The sequence below is a fragment of the Hetaerina americana genome, unplaced genomic scaffold (genome assembly GCF_022747635.1).
Source record: "Hetaerina americana unplaced genomic scaffold, ioHetAmer1.1.p SCAF_10, whole genome shotgun sequence".
Classification (NCBI taxonomy): domain Eukaryota; kingdom Metazoa; phylum Arthropoda; class Insecta; order Odonata; family Calopterygidae; genus Hetaerina; species Hetaerina americana.
In genome coordinates, this window is record NW_027286070.1 from 38366973 (window position 1) to 38390759 (window position 23787).

The window sequence follows — 23787 nt, forward strand, 5'->3', positions numbered from 1 at the left end:
TGCGTTCCGAGATAAGAAGGTGCCCGACTTTATGTCCTTAGCGAAATCGCAGAGGAACGAAACTTCACTGCATACATCGGACATGAAAATAGCGAAAGAAACACGTTGTGAAAACACACAATGGCAATCCCTTGCGTCATTCCGAGCCAAAAATTCACACAAGAGGAAGCATGCAATCTTGAGTCCCCTTATCTCCCGGGAGCATGAAATATACAATCAGGCGCCCATTCTGCGGAACGAAGAATCTACATTTTTTTCCTAAGGAAGCGCCGTGAGATTCTCTATGGCCCCTCTCTCTCTCCCCAATATCGCCAAGGACTGCCCCTCCCCTCCTCCACTTCCCTCCTGCCCCTTAACTCACTCTTTTGCCATCCGCCCCTTCCACACCCTTCGCCTTTGTGAATGCCTACCAGTGTTGAAACGGACCCCGCTAATCTTCCCCCCGCCTTCAATCCCACTTCCCCCATATAAACACTACCACCCCGAGAATATGATGTAATGAGTAATATGGGATTCCGCGGCCCGTGCTGCTGCATTGTGGGTGGTCCCTTTATTACGTTTTGCCCAATGATGGTAGGGCAGGGTGGTCTAGTGGGTAGAGAGAGCTGGGTTACTAACCTTAGGGCCTGGATTCTATTACGGGTGACGCTAATGAATACGTTCAACTTCATCCAACTTGTATGATTTGTCAGGTAACAAGAGTATTTGGCTGGAATACTGTTGACAGCACAAGGAATAGAGCTGACCCTCTTATCCTGATATGTGGATGACACATCCTGTAGGTTATTAGTTCGCGGTGAGCTCTACTATTAACTATCAAACCAGCCTTAAGATTGATAACTGCGGGTTCAAAGGAAGAAGAAGAGGCCTGAAGTAGTATCACAAAGAATGATCCAAGTTTAACCCAGGGAAGGGAGTAGTAACTCACCCTCCCCAAGTCGATCATTTGGCAGCGCCTCATCAAATTATTTAAATATCGTGCGAGAAACATGGCGAATGCCAATGCAGTTATTTATCTCATACATAGTTTCGTGCTTGAGAATATTAACACACCCTAAATCGAGAATTTGCGAAGGAACAGAATTGATGTAATATTAGTTTCAGTTAATACCTGTAATCAACGATGCGTGGACCCATACGATGGTTGAAGCTCAATCACTCTCGAGTACGGCGCTGTCATAATTGTCGAACGTGACCTAAACCTGTGGAAGATTTCTTTTCTTTCATGTGGAAGAAATCAACTCTTAATTGGCCCTGCGCAAACCATGATCTTGATACGTTTGATCCAGATGAAATTATATAGATACAAGTATTTGTCATCCAAGGTTATCTCGCACCGCTTCCCTGACTTCTTCCTCTTCCTGGCTTCATTCCACTTTTGTCTTTGATCGACACCGCTCCCTGACTCCGCCAATTATTCACATTAATGAATCTGATGCAACTCGTGAGAAATGAAGTGAAGGACTAGCGAATCTTAGTCGGGGGAATTGAGAGCAAGCGGCTGGATCACCTCAGATAAGTCCCTAAACCTTAGCGGATTAAGAGCAGATCCCTCTCCACTGTATTACTCTGGTTTCGCGGACCTCCTCCCCCAAGGGGTGATCCTCCTGAGTGAGGATTGTCCCTTGGGTTGAAGGTCCGCTGCTCGAGGCTTCCACTTCCACTCCGACACCCCTCCCTTCTAGTTCCATCCACTCCGTCCCTTTATAATAAAGGGTTCCAATTCAAACGCCATTCCCACATCGAAAACCCGTTTTCGGACGTAAAACATCCATTTTCTACATATATCACCACGCATACTTCAGGTATTCTCAATCTTGGCTAGTTGAATATTTACTTCATAAAAGGAAACTTTTTTATTTGCAGCTTATAATCAGCTGACACGTCCTAAACGTGCTCCACGCACCCGAAGGATTGTTTAGCTTGTATCACATAAATTTTAATTTTTTAATTTTACTTTAATTTTTTGCAATATTTAATAATTGAATAGGAATTTGGGAAACAAATTGCAAAGGAGATGGTTTTAGAAACTTACTGAAAGGGGAAAGGAGTTATCCGTTTCTCTGCTCTGCCACGGAGGTCGTCCAACTTTTAAAGGTTTCATAGGCGAAGCTCGATCTAATATGAATTGACCGGCGTTTGAACTTTACGTATACTAGTGTAGTCTATCTAGAAACGTCCTTTCCCAGTACCGCCTGTAGTGCCCCAAAGAGTCATGGTACCCTGCAAATCTCACAGCTTAAATTTAACTCCTCGAAGTCATCACCGGGAATCGATAACGAGGACGTGTGGTTCGAAGATGAGGACTAACCACTAGGCTACCTCGCACTATTGTTCAAACGGGTCGTCAAAATTTCATGACGACGAAGTTACTCAGTAGCCATTATCAAAGAATTATGTGCATGCATGACTCATGAGGTCATCCGCAAAATTGTGACATAACTTAATATATCTGTTTGATATAGACATTTAGAGCAAACTTTAATACATTGAAGATGTTATTTGCAGACTACAATAACTTTTAAAATGGGATATAATAATCCCGTTTCGAAGAACTGTATTACCTTACGAAATTAAAAAAGCTGATAAAATAATTTCTCGGAATTTATACTAATGATTCTTCGTACGAAAATTACACTAAACACGAACAATCGGAGATTGCTGTGAATGCATAATATCTGTAGATGATATCTTGCCTACTGAAATAGCAGGGCTTACGTATGGAAATTGAATAAGATAAAAAAAGGACTAAACTTGAAATCGTGTACGTTATGTAGGAGGTATTTTATATCACTTCAGTATCTTTAAAGAGAGCATAATGCTCACTGTTGGGGTGTCTGTACTTCTATGGATAATCCGTATGTGAAATGCTTCAATCATCTGAATTTTCTTTCGCCAACATTTGAATACGTTAATCTTCCTCATATAATAATAAAACCTGGAAACCTGAACCTCCTTTCTAAAATTGGGTAACACCGGTGAGGACACCGACGAAAAGCATTCGCTTCATGCGTGCAGGCGGAGAGAGCTACGAGGCCTCGAACTCTTAAGAGGAAGGAATGAGAAAGAGGGAATAGGGGGTAAACTCATTATCACTGCCTCCGTATCACTTCCCCGGCGGAACGTCCTACCACCTCCCTCCCCCTTAAAGCCCGCCGCTAGTAGTTGCACAATTTGTAGAGTTAAGGGATGTGAGAGGGGGAAGGAGAAGAACACCATCTCTGATCAGTTGATTTCGATGGCAATGGCGGAAGCATCAAACATCCAAATCTTGTCTGCCTCTTCCAACAGATCCCGCAATAGTTTTATTGAAGCGGCTCCTCGACCATGAAGAGTGAAATCCTTAAGAGGGAGTCCAGGCTTCCGTTTAGAGCTTTTGAAGTCGATCCGTAATCGGATCAATTGTTTAATTACGTTTTCTCTCCCAACCTCGCGCCCGAAGTTCTCTCCAGCACACCGAGATTTTTGCCACGATAAACGACCATAATGTTTTAACGGCTTCCTGGTAACACCCATCTCCCGTTTTCCACATCACTTCATCGAGTTTAATTGTGTTAAAGAGTACGATGAGAGATGTGTCTAATATTGAGGGTCTTGCCTTTTGATTGGAGTGAGGTATTAGGAAGGTTGTAAACTGGTGTTTTAACAAGGGAAATATACCGTGATTAGTCCTTTCCCATCGCTGGTTTTAGACCATTTCAAGTATTTTTACAAGACTAAAATGACTTTTATACGATTTCACTGTGGTGATAAACATTTATTGCTATGGGGAGTTATTAAACGCTTTTCCGACTGGATTAGATTTGCGGGTGCTATTTTATAGATCGTCTTTTGAGAGGAAACATATGATCTACCACATTCTTGGATAATATAATATATTTTTACATGTATTTGATATTGATTTGATTTTTATAGATTGAAGGATTTAAAGATGTAGGAAGTCAAGTGAAATAAAATGGCCCATTCCACTCTATGAAAAAAGTTTCAATGTTTGGCAAATGCAAATTATTCACATTACATTTGTCCTTCGTCTGGTTTTCCATTCATTAAATTTGACTTCCGAATTTTATTCTTATTACATTTCTTTCTTAATGTTTACGGAATATAATTTGGAGCATCTCTTACATTTACGGCATGAAAATTTTTTAGTCTTTGTGACCGACCAGAGCTATCGTACTAAGTATTGTCTTAAGTCCGTAGTGTAATTTTAATGGATGGCACTCACGTTTTCACCTCTCTTCGGCATTTTGCTGCCGTATTTGGTTCTACCCAAAGCGTGCGTCCCTCTGGGTCTCACCCGTGTTGCAGCCACCTGGAAAATTCAAAGGAATGGTGAATGCAAATTACGAACACGGCCCGTCAACTTCCATTGCTGGACGGTCGGAATGTGCAGAGGCGATATTTATTGGACGAGAGGGAAGGGAATACGGAAATACGTTGTCAAAGGATTATGGCCCGGTCACTCGTATCATAGAGGACTCCATTGACTCGGCGAAATTTATTTCATTGTGGTTGAAAAATAATGAAGCTTGAAAATAATGAACGGAGCTCATCCTGTCGTCCAATTTTGAGTACGGCTTGAGCATGTCTGCAGAACGGCGTGACGCGTATGAATTAATTCCCCGTCAGTTTCCTGTACTTTTTTTAATGTCAGTCCCGATAAAATGCGAGTTGTCAGTCGAGTGGGGAGTACGGCAAGCCTTATGTCCTGGAGTTCAGCATAAAAAAATCTTTTTATCATAGTCTTCGTTTCCGTATTATTAACGCAAGCTTCAGGCCAGATAGAAGTAGTGAGATAGATACAGGTCAGCTGTTTTGTAGACGCCGAAGGAAATGACCCCAGGTTTAATTATATAAGACGACGGGACCAGTTAAGGAAGTGAAAAAAACATTGACATTAAAAAGGAATACAAAGCTTTAATTTACTGAGAAAGATAAGAGAGTTTATTATAGAAGCGCGAGGAAGCGTTTTGTATGCGCAATCGGGGTGAAAGATATTTGCAGGCTACTCGCGAGGGAAATATATGACGATGGAGCAAGCACGATATGAAATTTGGACATCAAAATGAACACACACACCTCAGCAACACTTGAGTTGAAGTCATACGATATAACTGGCGAGTATAAAGTTTGTCAAAATTTAAGAAGCTGCAGCTGAGCATTCTGTACGTATTTGGCATTTGCATTGTCGTCGATCATTCGTGAGCAGTAGATATTGTACCTTATGAAAACATAGTAATTACACATCATCGGCTTGCACAATTTTGGTGCATGTTTTTGAATGAAGCTCCGCTTCATTTCTCATGCCACGAGTATTCTATTGATCTTTGTTTTACTCTCTTTGATACAACTGGGTTGAGTTTAAAATTCATTTAACCGAAAACCTATAATCCACAATACTTCACCGTAAGACGTATTACGTATTATAGGCAAACTGAGTATGCTGACACTTTCGGCCTCTGTATTTTTTATGACTAAAAATACCTTATATTTTATGCTGAGAAGAGGTGATTGCATTGCATATTGAATTTCAATCTAGAGACTGAAATTTGAAAACATTTTCCTGTTCTACTCGATTGAATGTGTTTTGCATCGCGATAGGATAACTGATGATAACAATATGTTCATTATGTATCAATATGGCTACCCCTTAAATTTCTTTATCCTACCGATATTTGCTGTGTGGAGATTGGGTATTCAAATTAGAATACCCCTATTCCCAATATTTCCACAATGCGATCACTTTACTGGTTAACTTTATGTCAAAATACGATTCACGATCCGTATCACAATACCACTCTTTACTATTTCAGGATATCGACCTTGAAACAATGGAGCCACTGCAATTTTTTAAGTTGTATTTTCAAATATTGTCCTCTATATTTACACCGATCAAACTTCCTTTATTCTAACCTCTCTTAATCTCAATCGCTAGCATCGTTTACTAATTGTCTCAAGCAATTAACGCTATTGCCTACATTTTATTATTCCACTCAACTGTTACCTCACAACCTTGTGTATTGCAGTTTTCAGAACGAACATTATAATCTTTTAAAATGCCAAATAAATTAGGTAATATTTAATAAATAATTAGTTTTTCTCTATTCCGCATTGCCTATTGATTAGAGGTTGGTATTACACGCTATTATCAATCATCGCATCACTTAAATTTCATTTTCTCTTTCCAGGTTGACGTTATTCACAGAGGGGTTTGCCTGCCGGAGGACTACACGCTCATGGATGTGGCGTACATTTATACGTGGAAAAGGGTAAGTTCTCCCTACATGGTATTTTAACGCCTATTATGTGATACTAAATGCCGTAATAGACAGTGGGGTGGGATCGTTATTAAAATAATTCAAATTATCTTTTAATACGACGGAATATGATATAATCTTGTCAAAAATGATTTGGGATAGATACTAGTATGGGAATTTTTTGCTTGTAAATTTTGATAGTATTATCGTCGTTATGAAAAACATATACAAGTCTTAGGGATCCTATACGAAAGATAAACGTGTAATTTAATTAAGGATACTTTTCAACTCTTAGGTACAATTCCATAGAATCCGACAAATAAAAGGTTGAGCAAAAAGGGTTCTTAACAAAAAATAATTTGAAAGGAAACATTACATTGACCTTAGTTCCCTAGGATAGCAGTATCTCGTCGTAATTCCATTCCGCCACCATCAAATCCTTCGAAATGTTACATGTTGATAAACAAACAGATTTTCTACGAATTCTCCAAAACATAATTTATCCCAAGAGCGAAATCAAATCGGCCAAAGTGGTTCTCGAGAACGCGAATAAAATTCTCCGCCCGCAAAAAAATCGACGCAATTCCGTGCAGGCGAAGGTTGGTGTACCGGATGTTCGTAAATCGGGAGTTTAGTGGATGTCGTTCCCAAGGCGGGAGAACTTCCGACGGTCGTAGGGGGAGGAGAGGGGGGTGCGAGGGAGCGAGTGGTGGGGGAAGGAACCAACAATGAGTGCCGGGGAGGAAGGTCTGGGAGGGGACATTTGAGAAAGAGAGAAGGAATAAGGGGGATTGAAAAAAAAGAGAGCGAGAGAAGAAAGGAGGGATGGTTGGCTGGCTGTGGGCGTCGCATGGGAACGAACTGTTTTCTGGAGGTGGGGATGTGGTATTGGAGGGGAGAAGTGGGAGATAGGGGACGGAGGGGTGGACATTTCTGGCGCTGCGAGGGGGTGAGGGACCGGCATCCGAGCTTCCTTCGTTTTCCTTCGAGCGCAGAACGTAGGGGAATGGTAAAAGGGATTTTCTCGAGATCGCGGTGGGACCGCGACGAGGACGAAGCGCGCTCGTTGTTAAAAAGAGTTGAGATGGACACTTCTCGGGGAGAAGGAAGACTTCTCGGATATTCTGAGGCTTCCCTCTTTTCCAACTCTTAATCTTGTCGCCCCACTTCGTTTTGCTTTCCAATAAGAAAGTTTCTACCCACCGTCCTCGTCATATGTTTCTTATTTCTCAAGGTTTTGTAAATGAGTTGTCTTGGATGTGGCTACCAGACAGTTTTGTCCACAACTCATTTTGAAGCGTTTAAAGGCTGAATCGAAATAAGAAACCTCATTTCTGGGTGCCGATTCCCATATCTATTCATTTCTTTTCAGCACCACACAAATTCATTTTTTTCACTTGCCAATTATAATTCGTTCCTGAGGAAATTGCAAATGATCTTGACAGATAAATGGCAACTACTGATGGTAATGCTTAGCTTAGAGTAGGGATTTTTACCCTTACATCTCTTTTGAGAATGTCTTATTATGCTGCCCATCTTTCCAATCCCTAAAAATTTAATATAGGAAATTCCCGACGCCTTCCACGCACCGTCAATGCATGTCTCTGGAGAGACGATCTGCACGGATGAAAAATGTATAACATTGGTCGAGAGCGGCATATTGATCCCGTTAATTTCTACTACAGATGCGGGTAATACGTATTGAAAATAAAATTTTCTTCTGAAACACTTCGCTTTTCATTTAAATAATTGAAGGCCTATTTTATCATGATTTTAGAGAACTTTGTTGCTTAGATTGATGTAATACGTTTGGTCATTGTGCTTACTAATATTAATACCGTCATTTGTTACGTATTGTACTGTTTTTAATGATGACATTTAACTCATCGTCAGGCCTTACGTTTGCTTTTAGAATAATACAGCATTGATTCAAGCCCAGGAAAAAAAATTGAAATCCGAAATAGAGATTTTAGAGAGGTAGTACAGCGGGCAAAGCGTTCGGCTATTGATCAGATGTTCCAAGTTTAATGTGGGTGATACCTCTGGGCACTCTCTGTTAATCCACATCAAATGCGTAATTTTCTGGTCACAAGGAATTTGTTGGTCAGGGAGAACGGCTTATGGAAAGGGTATGGTCTCTCAAACGCTCCGAATGAGTAAATTTTATATGCCCCGAAGGTTAAGTAAAAATTAAAAATTGGCAATTTTTAATTAATTATTATAATCCATCATATCACGCCTGAAACGTCTCTTTTTAACCGAAGGTTAAGAGGAAGTGTGCTCAAATCCGCAACTATCAACGAGCGGGATAATGACTGTGTTTGGCTATCGAACTTAGATCTATCGATATCTTTCTCGGCTTCGCCCAGCTCCGCTACCTGGCACACCGATTAAACGACACTCCTTCACCCTTAACTACAAACGGTCGCCTTATCACTTATTTTATCCATGCAAATGGTTCGCCTGCCGAAGTTTTTCCTTCCCCTTCCACGGAGTGCGTTCGGGTTCGCAGTCACGGGGGTGTATCTGAAATGCCAAGGGAGAGGAAGGAGGGGCCGGAGTAAGTGAAAAGTAAGCGATGGGAAAAGGTACGCGGATAGAAGTCACTTTTTCAAAATATAGGGGGGATGGGCACGAAGGGTTTGAATAAAATTTACAAGGAGAGTGGGTGAGGGGTGGGTGGGCAAACTTAGGGGCGGCTCGATGCCAGACACGCCGGCCTATCTAATTCAAAGCCATTTATTCTGATCTTGCCGCACCGAGCGGAGGGGGTCCGCCCCTGGGGAGATGTCCCCCAACGTCAGGGCCGTCGGCGCCGTGCGAGGGTTTCCGTTACTGGGCGGAGGTCATTCGGTCATTTCACCCAGGATAGGAGCCCGTCGCTGCAGTCCTGGAAGGGCCGATCACTTGTGAATCAACTGAATGAAGCCGTAGCTGGCGGCCCATCTGGTGTTTTTGCAAGCTAGGTTTACTTCAGTTATATCCAGATACGTTATTCACAGCTTTCCAAAGCAGACACTTTTTCATAATCCTCGACTATCGAAAACTCGCTGACTTTAGCTAACCTGAATCACCGATACAGGTTCATAATTCCCTTCAAGTTGCGCTTATGGCATTCGTTTTCGAAATTTAATTCGTGTAAATTTAAACTTTAGCGTTAAATATTGTATTTCTTTGAAATGAAAATAAAATGTTGGTTGGCTGATAGAAAACAACTCCCTAAATCTGACTCTTCATTGTTTAAATTTGGAAAATCCTGCTAAATACGTTTGTCTAAATAGTATTAGTAAATACTGAGAATAAACTTCCCTACCCAGAGATCCCTGCGCAGTTAAGTAGAGATGTTATCTACCTCTACGAAGTCGGAAGTTTTTTCAGATCTGAAACTAAAATTTTAAATAGAAAGGTATTTTTCCATTTTAAAAATAGAATGACAGTCAGCTGTTCCACAATCAATATTTATTCTCTATGATCATGGTATCACCACTGTGTGACGGCATCATCAGGTTTTTTTCCATACCCTCTTGATGATGCTACACGTTGTTGACGCCAAGGTCGAGAAGAAAAAAATATTGATTTTTGAGTTGTCGTTTCATTTTGTCTGCAAAATAGGAAGCTAATGTGAGGTATTTGGTAGGGGTAAATTCTTATGTTTATTCAAAGAATTAACCTAGTACATAAATTGATTATCCATCTGTCTTTTATTTTATATTCGAAAGGGGTAGAATATTTTCCCGGCAGTCACAACGCAACTTTGCGGGAGAGGTGAAATGCGCTCAGCATCTCATGCATCGCATTTTGGGGATGTCATTTTGTCGGTGCGAAAACATACCAAGATTTTTGCTAGCGTACGCCAACATCGTTTGTCTCCTTCTCCTGCTTTTTTTGTTTAGACCCGCTTAGTTTTGCAATCCTGCACTCGTATCCCTCCAAGAGTAATAATTTAATTATCCTACGAGCCGTAGCCTTCCTTAAATCTCCCTTCATTTGTTCCAAGTACGTGCTCCTTGATCTTCCTCGTGGTCGTCCCTTCCAATTTTTTCCATGCATGTAAACGCTTACCGTCAGGACGTTCGAGTGCCCAAAATATCCATACGCTTAGAATGATCTGAAGCGAAATCTCTCCCGTGTAAGCCGTTTGCCTAGGTTAACCCCTACCCCACCGCTGAGGTATTTTTCCTCCAACTGAGAAAGAAAAATAATTAAATAAAATGACGAAAGGGAAAACGCGGAGGAATTTGCGGCGGGCGTCCGATCGAGGCGGGCATGTAATAATCGTGACGGGAAAATCATCGACCTTTAGATTGATTATAACCTACTGTGTCTTTTGATGGGGTTCGGGAAGGAAGGAGGGAATGGGAAGCAGGGAAAAAAATCTCCTTCCGGCTTCAGTTCTGGGGGTTCGCGTGGGATGGGAGGGGTCGTTTATACATTTGAGGGGTGTGATTCGGGGAAGGGAACGAGTTCATTTTTTTCGTCCCGGAGACGGGACGCCCTTGAATCTCCGTTTTTTCTCCTCCAGCCCCTTCCACCTCTTCTCTCCTTCCCCCTCCTTCTAATTTTCTAATGGAGTGCGAGCGTGGAAGAAGCATTTATTTTTTTCCTATTTTCGTTTTTCCCGAAGAAGGGAAAGGGGAAGCATGGCACTATGCTGAAGGTGTGTGGATGGGGAGGGGGTTAGAGATTGAAAGGGGGGGAGCAGGGGATTTGAAATTCGGAAAGGTTTAAAGTCACACACCCAAGGCCGCATTTTTTTTTCTCGCACTCGGAATGAAAATGAGTCACCTGCTCCTGTGACCACCCGAAGGCGGCCGCTGGGTGCGGAGAAAAATTGAACGCGAGCCGCGTATCAAGAAGATATGGGAAATTCGACGATGCATGGATATGCATTTGATACGTCATTGAGAATGAATTTCATTCGTTCGTGACCCCGATTTCGTACGTTGGGACGACCTTTACGTCGCGAAATGCGTGACTGGAGGGTATGATTTGGATTTGTTCCTAGATGATCGGCAAATAAGGCCACGTGTATGCGTGCAAGCAACTTACCGTTTATATAATTTATTGTGGTACGGAAATGAGAATTGAAGCGCTGGCTGGCTGTGAAGTGAAATAAATCACGGCACCAAGATTTCAGTCGATGTTACAATCTCGTACGACACATCTCGCAGGCATCGTGGAATCCGTTCCTTCCGATCTACGTAGGGAAGTGTTCGAGTTGACTGTCATGATGCGATCTGAAATGATTTTAGAAAAAAATGTTCATCGATCGACGGTATCTAGGTACGATTAAAAAGTACAAGATCTAATTTATACCACATTATGGGACTATCAATACTTGCTTTGTGATTATTTCCAGGAAATATTTTGGATAGAAAATTTTTATTGAAAATTATCTTCTGACTTTCAAAAATATTGTGAATTTGGTTCATTATTGACAGTATATTTTCATATTCGAAAGTTGTTTGACCTGGATTTAGGACAACGATGTTGATGACACTAGAAATTTTACCGCTTGGCTACGAAGTTGAGTAGATCAGGTAATCCATTCGATAAAAATTGATCAATTAAGAGTCATTCCCGGTGTATACCTTGTTTATACGTATACCTTGGTTTTATTGGATGTAAATTGATATTTTTACCGCAATATATCTCAGCTCATTAACGACAATATTTATTCATTTATGTGGATTAACTTCACAATGTTGATTTTTCTCGCTAATACATGTATTTAAACTGTCGATATCGATATTAATCAGTGATGCATATACTTTCGAGCACGTAAAACCCACAAAGAGGAGAAGCAAATGTGGATGTAGGTGCAGAGTGAATCAAATCAAATTTTCTGGGAATGGAGACATACAAGGAAGAACACGTGTATGAATGTGTTCACCATGTGGCGGGTTGTCGTGTTTGAATGTGTTTGTATCCGAATCCATGAAGTCGTTTTGTCATCATTTTCCTTTATTTAGGAATCAGCTGAGGCTCCTAGGCAATATTAATGTACGAATAATTTTCCCTTAAATTCCACGTCATGGATGCAGTTCGTCTTTTCGAATGTGGGAAACACTTTTGGACAAGAATATATGATTGAAGGGGACAGCGCCCTGATGCTTAAGTTATGTGATAGCTTCCATTAAAATTGGTCGAGTAGCTCATCTATTTTACATGAAAAACGCTCGTTGAACCATCAGTATTAAGAAACCCTTATTCCCCATGTTAAAACCTTTCATGGCTTATAATCTTTAATGCTTACGACCTCCGAATCCTAAGCTTTATCAATCATGTATAGATACTCGTATGTATGAATGTGTATCGTAATTACTGCCAATAGTAGAACAATTTCAGAAAAATTTTCTATCGTAGCACGAGGGAAACAAAAAGATTGAAGGGAATGATGCAGATGTCTTTTGTAACAGTGTGTTGAATTAGTTATAAATAAATATCCGCAGTAAATCCTATGAAGTGAACATTCATAAATATTAGGCTCTTTCGCGATATTGAGTTTTTATATGAATTCATACAATTTTAGTAGCTGCAAAGTATATGGTGGTTTATTAAAACAAATAAACAATAGGATAAACAAATAAAAATATGATTTTATTGTATAGCATCCATAGCTCTTTGAAAAATGACATTTGGACAGATATTCAAATGCCATTATAAGTCATCGTAGTCACTTCCGATATGAAATCCCCCCAAGCTGTGACAAATTCTTCGGATGCTCAATATAAGGAATATTTGTAAAACAGTTGTTCTTGTGATGCTATACTTTTCGTTATGGAGACGAGAAAAAACAAACTGGAGGGGACGATCCGGCGTTTGGAGAAAGGAGAATGAGATGAAGAGTATGCCGGAATGCCGGCTCGCAGACAGCAGGGGAAGGAGATATATCGTTCACACGCTGCTATGGGTAAGGCTGAGTCCACCGTTTGTGAGGTCCTTTTGTTATGTGTGTAGATGTGAGGATGGGGTTTCGGGGGATGAGGTATGTTTTAAATCCTTGCTTTCAAACCACCACGTTCGGAATGCCGGGTGTGTGAGAGGGAAAGAGAGGATAAGAAGCGAGTGGGGGTTGGGGGTTTCGATAATTGGGGAATCTGGGTGACTTTTGAAGGGAGGGAGAGAGTTCAGAGGGGTGGACGTAGAGGTAGCCATATTTCCCGACCTCAGGGGAAGGGGAGGGTTGAGAGGGAGGTGGGGGAGCGACCCGGGAAGAAAGACTTTTGGGAGAGGAACAAGAAGAAGAAAAACCGTTCGACCTTCCTCCCGCCGAGGCCAAACGGTTTTACTGTTTTTCAGATTTCCGCTCACGGACGACTGGATCACCTTCCCTCCCTCAAATCCTTCCCCCTTCGAAACCGCCCCCTCTATCTTCCCTCCTTCCGCACACCTCGTTACGTGACCCCGGAAAATATGAATAACACCACCAAACCGCCTTACGCCTACTGGGCTGCGGGGCGCGGATGCCATACGTCTTGGGCCGCAGAAGTTGCCCCGGGTCATTTATTGATTGAGGGGCCGTGACCTCACCGCTAACTAAAAAAAAATGAGCGTTAGTTGGCACTAACTTGCCGCCCAACATCAATGAATGCTTCGTTTCAATAGTGTTTATGAATTGCTTACAATATTCGTATTCTCTATTTAGTTTTAACCAGATATCAATATTCTGTAATTGGTATACATACATCATTTCTGAAAGTAGTCGGGTTTGATTTCGTGTCTTGCAGCATAGTTAGTTACTGTTTCATATATCTGCATGCAGTAAAGCGCGCACAAATTTTGATGGTTCCAACTCATTGGCAATGTTTCTGAATGGATGGTCTGTCATAAATATTGAGAGTGCATTCCACGTGTATCAGGTCCTTTTCCAGTTTCTGGTTAAAAATGCACATTCCAAATTCCTAAAGATCAAGATTTAATGTAAAGCTCCAATAGTCAGCAATTCTCTTACGTTCTTGTGGCTGTCCGGAGTATGGGGTAGTAAAATCTAGAGAACGGGGATCAATTTCGGGGAAAGTTTCATTGCTTCAAGTAGCATAGGAAGAAGTGACTAGGTACGTATTGAAAATGATTATCCCTTCTTTTGTACAATCAATTAGCATTATGGCGAATTAGTATTTTGTTTGGAAATAATATATGGACACTAGCCCGAGCTAAATAAAAGTGTTTCACCCCGTAGTCCAGCTAGGTACCTTGGTATTGTACAAGATAATAATTTTTTACTCTGTCCTAACCCTTGCATAGTGTCAATTCTTAGGGGTTCACCCATGGATATCATCCTGGCTAAATTTTCGGCGTCCAACAGTAATGCCTCTAATAGTAGAGTTGTGTGGTATGTTGTGGCAAGTCTGTCACATGACAATACGTGTGAACTGATGCAATATGCATAAAAAAAGACAGCATTAGGTACTAAATAATGTCGTCTATATTGCTACGATTTCCCGTAACCATTCATGCGAGATGCCTGGAGTATTTAGAGTATAATACATCAAGAAGGAAAAGGATACATATTGAGATTTTAAATGGAAACTAAAGCTTTTGATTTTACCGAATAAAACCGGAAACTTTAATAAGAACTAAATTTTATGGCCATAAACAAAACGTGCGCTCAGAGATATCTTTCCTGGATTATGCCCACTAAATTATTTTCTAAATAACTCCCTCATGTTATGGGTGCTTTTTTTATCGAGAAGCCGTTTAGAGCGTTTTACTTTTTTTCTCTTAATTGTGCGAACGTATGTCTGTTTTTGGAGCTTAATGGAAAAAATTAAGAAAGAGGTGCTCCTGTGTTTGGGCATAGTGTACGAAACGCCTGCCAGAAAGGTTGCCATCTCATTGAACTACGAAAATATTTTGCGCAAGAGACATAACAAAGATCTACGGGCCAAAAACGCAGGGTTTAAAGGAAAAGAGTACTGAGTCCACATCCCTTGGAAATAAGCCAATCTCTCTTCGGATTTCAGATGTTTCTATAGGTTTCATTCGTGAATATTCCTCGATATACGCTCCATTACAATGGAGTATTTTTCACAAAGGAATGTTACAATAAATTGTACAACCACACCTACCAGAATAAGTTTCGCTAAAATCCAATTTTAAGTAGTCGAATTACTTAAATTAAGATCACAGTGGGAACTAATGTCTCCAGTCATTACTTTCATCTTCGGAGAGAAAAATAAAGAAAAGTTATAAAGGCCGTAATAATTAAATCTGTTCCATTCATCATCAGTATTTCAATGCTAGGATTGGTTTTACTGCAGCCCCCCATTCTACTCTATTCAATGTCAATCCCTGATACCTTCTTTGTTTTACGTACTTCTTAATTTGTCCTATGCACATGTCACTTGGTCTTCCTCGTGGAATCTTCGCCTCTATTATTCCTTCTATTATATTCCTAATCAATCCATTGTGACTCAACGTGTGTCCAATCCATCCATCCACCAATCAAGGTTTCTCCTCCAGCACCGTGTTTCAAAGGCATCTCTTCTTCGCTGGTCCACTTTTCCTATGTTCCAAGTCTCGGAACCATAGAGTGCCATTCTCCACACGAAACTTTAACCAATTGCTTCATTTTTTCCAGCCGTAGGTTCTTTGAACATAGTAATTGCCTTTTCTTCATGAATGCGTTCTCAGCTCGGGCTACTCTTCGCTTGATATCGGCCGAACTCCTTCAACTCCATGTTATGCTGCTGCCCAGGTAGATGAAGGATTCCACTTGCTCTAATTTCACTCCTCGAATTGTAATAATACCGGCATTCAGCTTCTCTCTTCCACACACAAGGATTTTAGTTTTCTTCTTGTTGATGTTCATATTTTATTGCCCCAGGACTTGATCAAGGCACTTAGAATTGTTTGCAGGTCCTCTCGCACCACCATCACTACCATTTTCACCATGACTACGATGCCATCTGCAACCCGGAGCATGTTATTTCTTCTCCGTTTACCTTGACTCCTTTGATACCCAATCCTTGTGTTTCTTTTACTGCCGCTTTCAGGTACACGTTGAATATTTCTGACGAGAGGTTGCATCCTTGTCTTACTCCTTTGTTTATGTTGGCTTCAATTTGTCTTCCATTTTTCGTTTGTATTGTTGTAACCTGATTCTTTTAGAGGTACTCGTAATTGACAATTCTTGTGTCGTTGCACCCCACTCCAAGCGCTTCTAGTATCCTGAATATCTTGTTCCATTCGACGTTTGACGAAGGCTTTCTGAAAGTCTACGAATGCCACATATAATGCCTTATTTACGTGTCGCCTTTTTTCGACTGCTCTCAAGCTGAGAATTGCCTCTCTTGCTCCACGTTATTTCCTGAATCAAAATCGGTTTTCTGAGAGGTTTCCTTTCATCCTTCCTTCTATTTTTCCACAAATTATCCGAGTAAGGATTTTTGATGCTCGAGTCACCAGGCTCAATGTTCTGTATTCTTCTCATTTATCTGCTTTCGGTTTCTTCGGTATTGCAACCATTATACTTTTCTCGAGGTCTTCTGGTATCTTAACGCTGTCGTAGCTATCTTTAATTATTCCAAAGAGGGTGTCCTTAGCTTTGACCCCGAGTGCCTTTATTATTTCTCCGTTCATTTTGTCAACTCCCGGTGTCTCCTGGTTATTTCTCAGGTGTGTCACGGCTCTCTCGAATTCGCTTCTTAATATCTGCGGACCCTGATCGTCTTTACTATCATGCTTTCGTCTTTAATTAAGCCATATTCTAGTGCCTTGAGAGCTTGGTAGAGTACTTCATTGTATTATTTCCATCGATTCCCTATGTCGTCATCATCTATTTGTATTTTTCCATTAGCGGGTCGGAAGTTTTGCGATTTTGTTTTTCTTTCTCCAAATTGCCTCTTCACTAGTTTATAACTCTTTCCATTATGAATCATTTATTTATCCTATACATGAGTTCACATCACCCTTTACATGTGGAGTGATAATATTTTATCGTCATCATCTATACGGGCATATCTCTGTATGCTGAATGTCAAAACGAAGCAATAATGGTATCCCGGAGGCACCCCTGTAGTGTTGCCCCATCGGGTCTTTCCGCCTCCGACCTCGTGTGCCTTTCAGTTTTGATCATGGACATCTGGTCTCCCCGGGGGGGGGAGTGAGGGGATGGGTGTGGAGAGTGGAAATGCCTCCGGCTTTCGCTCCCTTGGAAGAGGCTCCCTCCTTACGCCCTCCCCATCCCCATCTACCATAGGTCCCACTCCGCCCATATCCCTCCCTCCAATGTCTTCCCTACCCGATTCCCCACGCCTTAACAAAGAGGGGTGAACAAGCGGTTAATCCACAAGGTCCCGAGGACTCTTTTACCTCCCTCCCTCCTTCATTTTTCCTTCTCCCTCAGCCCTGCAACGAATAAAAAAAAGGTTCCTCCTCCAAAAACCCCCCGACACCACTCCTCTCCCACAACCCCTATCGTCAGACTCTGGCGTACCGGGAAAGAGAGAGGAGTGGAAAGGAAAGAAAGGAAAAATGAAAGGCTTGGGAAGGAGGGATGGGGAGGAGCGCGGTGGTTGCGGGAGGGGAGGAGGCAGCGGTGGAGGTAGTGTGAGGTGCGGAACGGAGGGAGGTGGCGCCCGGGGTCGGAGGGAGGAGAAGATGAGGGTTTTTCGGGAAGATGAGAGGGTCGAGGGGGAGAATGAAATGGCCATGGGTACCGCGTGTGGGGTGGGAGGGTGGTTCTGGAGAGCGTGCTCTTCCAACGGAGAGCGGGGGGAAGAGGTGGAGGAAGAAGTTCTAGGCGGCGGTCTGTTTGGCTCCTGGGAGGTAAAGGACGGTAGGATGAGGGCATTTTAAAATGGGATGGGGGAGGGGGGCAGGTGTGGGCACAATGGCACGTTCCACGAGGGGTGGGAGCGGGCGGGCGGGGGTTCGGGAGGGTGGGAGACAAGGTGCTGACGACGGAGGGGGGGACCTTGAAGAGGGAGGTGTAAGGGGGCGAAGGAAGGGGATTATGAGGGAGGAGGGAAGATGGAAGACATTGGAACGCTTCGCCCGTTGCCTCCGCGCGAGGGGAGAGAAATGCGGGAGCGCAGTTTACTGAAGTTGGGACGTAAACTGTGTCCAAACGTGACGATTCAATCACTAAAATGCGAACCACACCAAAGAAAAATCGTCGGCACAAGAGCAAAGACTTTCCGGCTTGTCAGTAGAGGGTAGCCATTATTCCAATCAGGCACACGACAAAAACTGTCGTTTGTCCGTCTTCGAGCCAAGTGAGCTTGATCGGCTGTTATGCATAGAGGAAGGGATTCGTAGATTAGCGAGAAGGGCGACCCACAGCAAATAGCATAGACGTTGCTGAAGCTTTTAATGCTTCATTTACTCGTATATGGCTGAACGCTAGGCGATGGTAATATAGGTAGTTTGAATAATTAATACCTATTCGACATTCGTTAATTTTAGGTTTCAAATATTTTATATAATTATATATATATATATATATATATATATATATATATATATATATATATATATATATATATATATATATAGGTGCATTTAATACTATTTTAGTTGATATTTTGCATTTTAAACGTCGAATATTAGCCTAAAAAATTCATGATTGGACTTTCGAATATCTGATATTTTCACACTACTCAAAATTTTATTTTGTTATAGTTGACGTAGCAATGATCTTGTTGGGACTGAAGAAGAGCAAACGCACAGTTCTGGCTGTAGACAAATGAAGACTGTGATTTGGGAATGGGGCGGGAGAGTGATAGGGAAAATAGTTAAGGTGAACTAAAATGTAATAATGCAATTTTTAATTCACTTTTTATATTCAGGTTGAGCAAGCTCATAAGAGTGGAGCCAAAAACCCTTCGACTGAAACAAAAACAGAATTATATTCAGTAGGAATAGTATTTGAGGCACGCAACTGGTACATGAGACCATTAGCACCATTAGAGATAAGGAGGTGGGTAATTTGAAGATTGGGTGGGATTTTAGGAGCCCATATAAGGGTTGAAAGAAAAACGGCGCGATCTTTTTTCCACTTCGGGTATATTCATCGAAAGATGCATCTGAGATATTAAGTACATACTTACACATAAGAAGCACGAACAGATGAGATCTGTTTTGAGAGAAATTATACATTTTAGCTCTAGCTTACCAAGTTATTCTTCAAAATATTACACATAATATCAAATTCTATCCACATCGCAACCCTCTTTCCTGCCGCATAAATAATTTTAAAATCAATCGAAGGCGATTGGTAGCAAAAATACCGGTTTCTGTATGTCGAATAATCGCATTATGTCTACTGAGTCGCAGCTATCGTCGATCGCCGCGATTAGGCGAGAAAAAGAAAATCATATCATGCATCTCTCGCGACTCTCGTTGACTGGGATCTGGATTCTATAGCTATTGAGCAGGCAGCCAGTTAATTCTTATAAAGAAGCAAATGTCCGGGATTAACCAATCTGATTACCATCGCAGCCGTTTAGCAAAACTGCAGGAATACAACCGTGCGATCCAAAACTCAAAATGAACGGTGGGGCTACGTGAATGGGGAAAATAGTGAGAGTAGTTAATTTCACGCCGGAAGTGCGATTACAATTGACGCTTCAGGACAACACGATGGAAACATGCTCCGCTCTGAAGGAAAGTGTTAAAGAAATGTGCCGCAGAACCTGGAGAAGAGGATGCTCACTTCGCCTGGATCAAATACGCGGTCAACATTTTTGCTCAACCTTAAGTGTGTGAGCATAGTATAAATAAAAGAAATAAATTTTGTGTACACATACAGGTCGGTCAGAACACTAAAGTCGGTGTGGTGGTGATGGTAGAGTTCACTCAGTACTAAGCCCAACGGCGTGTGAAATTCACACATCAGGATAGGGGGCCAGTTCCCTTCCCTGTGCCGGCTAGTACTACTGTTTCTTCTGAGGCAGACGGAGCTAAATTCCGTCGAAATTATTAATAAATAACCTTTTAGTGTTCTTTTTATGTATTATTATATTGTTAGTAGCTGTCCAAGTTTAAATATATATATATATATATATATATATATATATATATATATATATATATATATATATATATATATATATATATATATATATATATATTGTACAATACACAGTAACACACAATATAGAAACACAAAAAAAGAGAACACTCACACGTATTTTCTTGATATTTCGACGGAAACAATCCGTCTTCCTCTGAAGATATAGAAGTAATGGGATATATAAGGCAAGTGTATATATATATATTTATAATGGGCACATATATTTATATATACATTCACACTCATACGCTTTTTTAAACGTTTTATATGCATGCATACATGTACATACATTTATGGTATATAGGCACGGGTTTATCAAGACGCTCACCCGCACTCTGAATAAAGGAGCGAGCAAGTTTTAAGGTGTCCCCGCATACTGTGCGCGTAGAAAGGGAAGAAAAAGGAGGTAGCGAAGCGGAAAAACGTATAGGCACATAAATACCGTAGCTTCATCCTGAAGCTTTCCACGGTGAACTAAGGCTTATTTCTTTCTATCTCCCTCTCTCCAACCCCTCCCGTCCTTCCCGTTCACCCCTGTTGGCCAAGGAACCGGCACTCGCAAACAAGGCCACGCGCGTGCGCGAACACTAATCGCCAGCAAGAGAATGAATGTATGGGAACCACCACGAGGAAGGGGTGGTTAGGGGAGCCAGTCGAGACCCCGTCCCTCACAGGGTGCTGACGCAAGGGGAAAAACGGAATGAGGTCGTGCCACTGCCGGATGCACCTCAGAGACCTCCGAATAAGGGCGACATTAGAATCGTGTTGGACATAAGCCTTTGGAGCTCCTTTGCGCCTGGAATTAGGATTACCATGTCGGGAATTTGTTCCCAATTTTACGGACGTAGGCACTGGCTTCCTTTTATCTAAGAATCTCTCCAACGGTTGACTAATGGAACGGATGACTCGTTTGCTTCACATTATCTTATGTGTAAAAACGCGATAAATGTCGTCATACTTGGAAGAAGGTAATTGATGACGCTGCCATTTTGTTACAAGCTACTGGCATTCATTGTGTTGGTATCTTTTTTGCCGATTAAACAAGGGGTTTTCACGCCTGATTTTTTCACGTAATTATAATGCATAAAAGACGTAGTTGCAAATGATATGTACTCCCAAGTACTCTTTATTCTATGTGTGCTAGGTATGTTCATCTGATATTAAATTTCATACCCCGACATTTGTGATTTAAAATACTTAATAATCTTGTCTTCTTCCTCGCGTGCCCCTATTATCTCTCAATGATTCTCAAAATCCTCTCATCTGCTGGTCGGTCCACACTTCAACCTCCTTTCATTCCATTTCGAAAAAAATAGGGCAGTAATAATTCGCATAAAACGGATTCGAATGTCAGTCATTTTATCTGACTGACATTTTTAAATTTAACATGCACCAACAGCCAACTTCCAGATCCTTAGCTCCATCGATCTTTAACAATTTTCTTCCGAAGTTACCACTCGTGGAACCGAAAGTTTAGACGTAGTTTCACCTCATGACGCCATCGTCGATGACGGATAGTTGCTTGATCCCGTAAAAATATTACCCAGCCCTTTGAAATTCCTCCTGTAGTTTGAATGATCTCTTATTAAAGTTGTTTCCCTTGAAGCAGACTCGACTTGGGATAAGTCCCACTTTAGAGAGAGGAGAATGGTGAAGCAGACGATTTCCTGGGGTTGTGGGCGGTGAAGATGCCTGCGTGGGTGGGTTACGAAGGGAAAAGTGGCGTGCGTGGGAATTTGGTAATGATCGGCCGGAACGGCTCCTTCGGATGTGGGAGGCAGGTTGGGGGAAGGTGGAGCCGCACGCACGGAGGTGGTGCCGGCGATGGTTGACGTCTAGGAAGAGGAGGAGGGCAGACTCCCCCGCAGCCGCCGAGGCCGTTAAATGCCCTGGAGAAAAACGTCATTCATTTGAAACCATATCGACGTGCGCAATTATAAATATTTTTCCTGCATGAAAACCTTCCGAATTCCTCTGTTTAACTACATTGTTGCAATTCTCCGCCCAGGGAAACCGTCTATCTAGCCACCATACGAGATATCGTACTTATTTTTCATCTTCTCACAAAGAGATTTCTCGGTGGTACGTGTCAGGTTTAATGTTTAATAACTGGCACATAATGATATTTCGTAAATTTTTCAACACCATGTTACGAGAATAACCTCACAGCCCGGCTTTTAATGAATAATCATCATATTCAGATGAAGATAATTCTGATATTCAGGTATTAATTGAAACCTGATTTTTTTCCGGTTGGTGATGTTGTAAAAGTTTTGAAGAAATAAAATATATTATTGTGACATAGACAATCGCAAAAGTTACAAAATATCGCCTAATAGCTAACTAGATTCATATATTTTCATTTAACAGATTACCAGTGGTGACTTAAACATATCTGTTTGTTGTGCTTTATATAAATTTGTCAGTTTTCCTTTAAATGATCACCATTTCCCCCCGTGTAGTAAGGAAAACTACAGTCAGACTCCCATACTGTTAGATTTTTCAAAAGTCTCAATAGTAGAGGCTGGTGCAGGAGTGCGAATCCAGTAAGGAAGCATTTTATCAATTGAGTTTGACAAAATGATGTCGGATGAACTTTTTAAAGGCAGATATAAATATTCGTTCTCTCCTCGAAAAAGCAGGAATCGCAACAGTAAATAATCGAAGGCATAATAAAAATAGTTTAAAATTCGAATTAAAAGCGAGAATAAGTTTAATTTGCGTAGACATCTAGTGTATTCGTAGGCTCATGTGCTAAAATATTTTCATCGTCTGTGTGTCCATATGCATGTCTGTAAGTTAAAATAAGTTTTGGATAAATATAAACTTCTGTGTGGGTTTGCATTAGAATTTTCTCTGTTTGTTGGCAGCTTGGGGGTTTTGTGTAGATGTTAACAAAGAATTCTACGTCACTCGTCGTGAAATGAATTCTCGCAACCGCCCAATGGTCTAAAGCTTTTCTCTTTGCGATGTAAATTAATTTTACAGGTAGCACTTTCCGAGAGTGAACATTTGAAAGGCTTTACAGCGTTACTTGATAGCATTCCTAGATATCCGAGGGCTGTCAAGAAAGTAACTTACGTTTCGGCATTGCGTCCCGGTGGGTAGGGCTAAAGCCTCCATCTTGGTGTCTAAATGTTCCCACACTCAGTACGCATCCTGCTGTGGTAGTGTGCTGACTGTGGTACTTTGCTCTGCGAACTGTCTAAATGTGCGCTGCAATAGAAAATCCCGCAAGTTGTCTCGTACATTTATCTTGTTCAGTTTGAGCCTACATCTTAAATAAAAGCTGTTTTCTCTATTAAACCAAAAATAAATATTATTAAGGGCTTGCATGAAAACTTAGGATTACTATTTTAACGCCTTGACTATATAAACGTATACAAAAGGAAATCATAAATAAGCAGATAGTGTCGAATTATTATTGATATTCATTAAATAAACACTCCGATAGAGTACTTTTTTAACACTTTCTTAATGATGAAATAAAAAGGTGAAATTTAAGCAATA

General features: G+C 41.3%; 1 protein-coding gene across 1 annotated transcript in view; it reads left to right on the top strand.

Annotated features, from left to right (window-relative positions):
• The window catches only part of LOC139700309 (AF4/FMR2 family member lilli-like), a 247612-nt gene that overhangs the window by 206494 nt on the left and 17331 nt on the right, over window positions 1–23787 (top strand). Inside the window, exon 8 of the mRNA XM_071598949.1 lies at window positions 6189–6269. Within this exon, the coding sequence (XP_071455050.1) occupies window positions 6189–6269 (81 nt within the window). The remainder of the gene's footprint in view (window positions 1–6188; window positions 6270–23787) is intronic.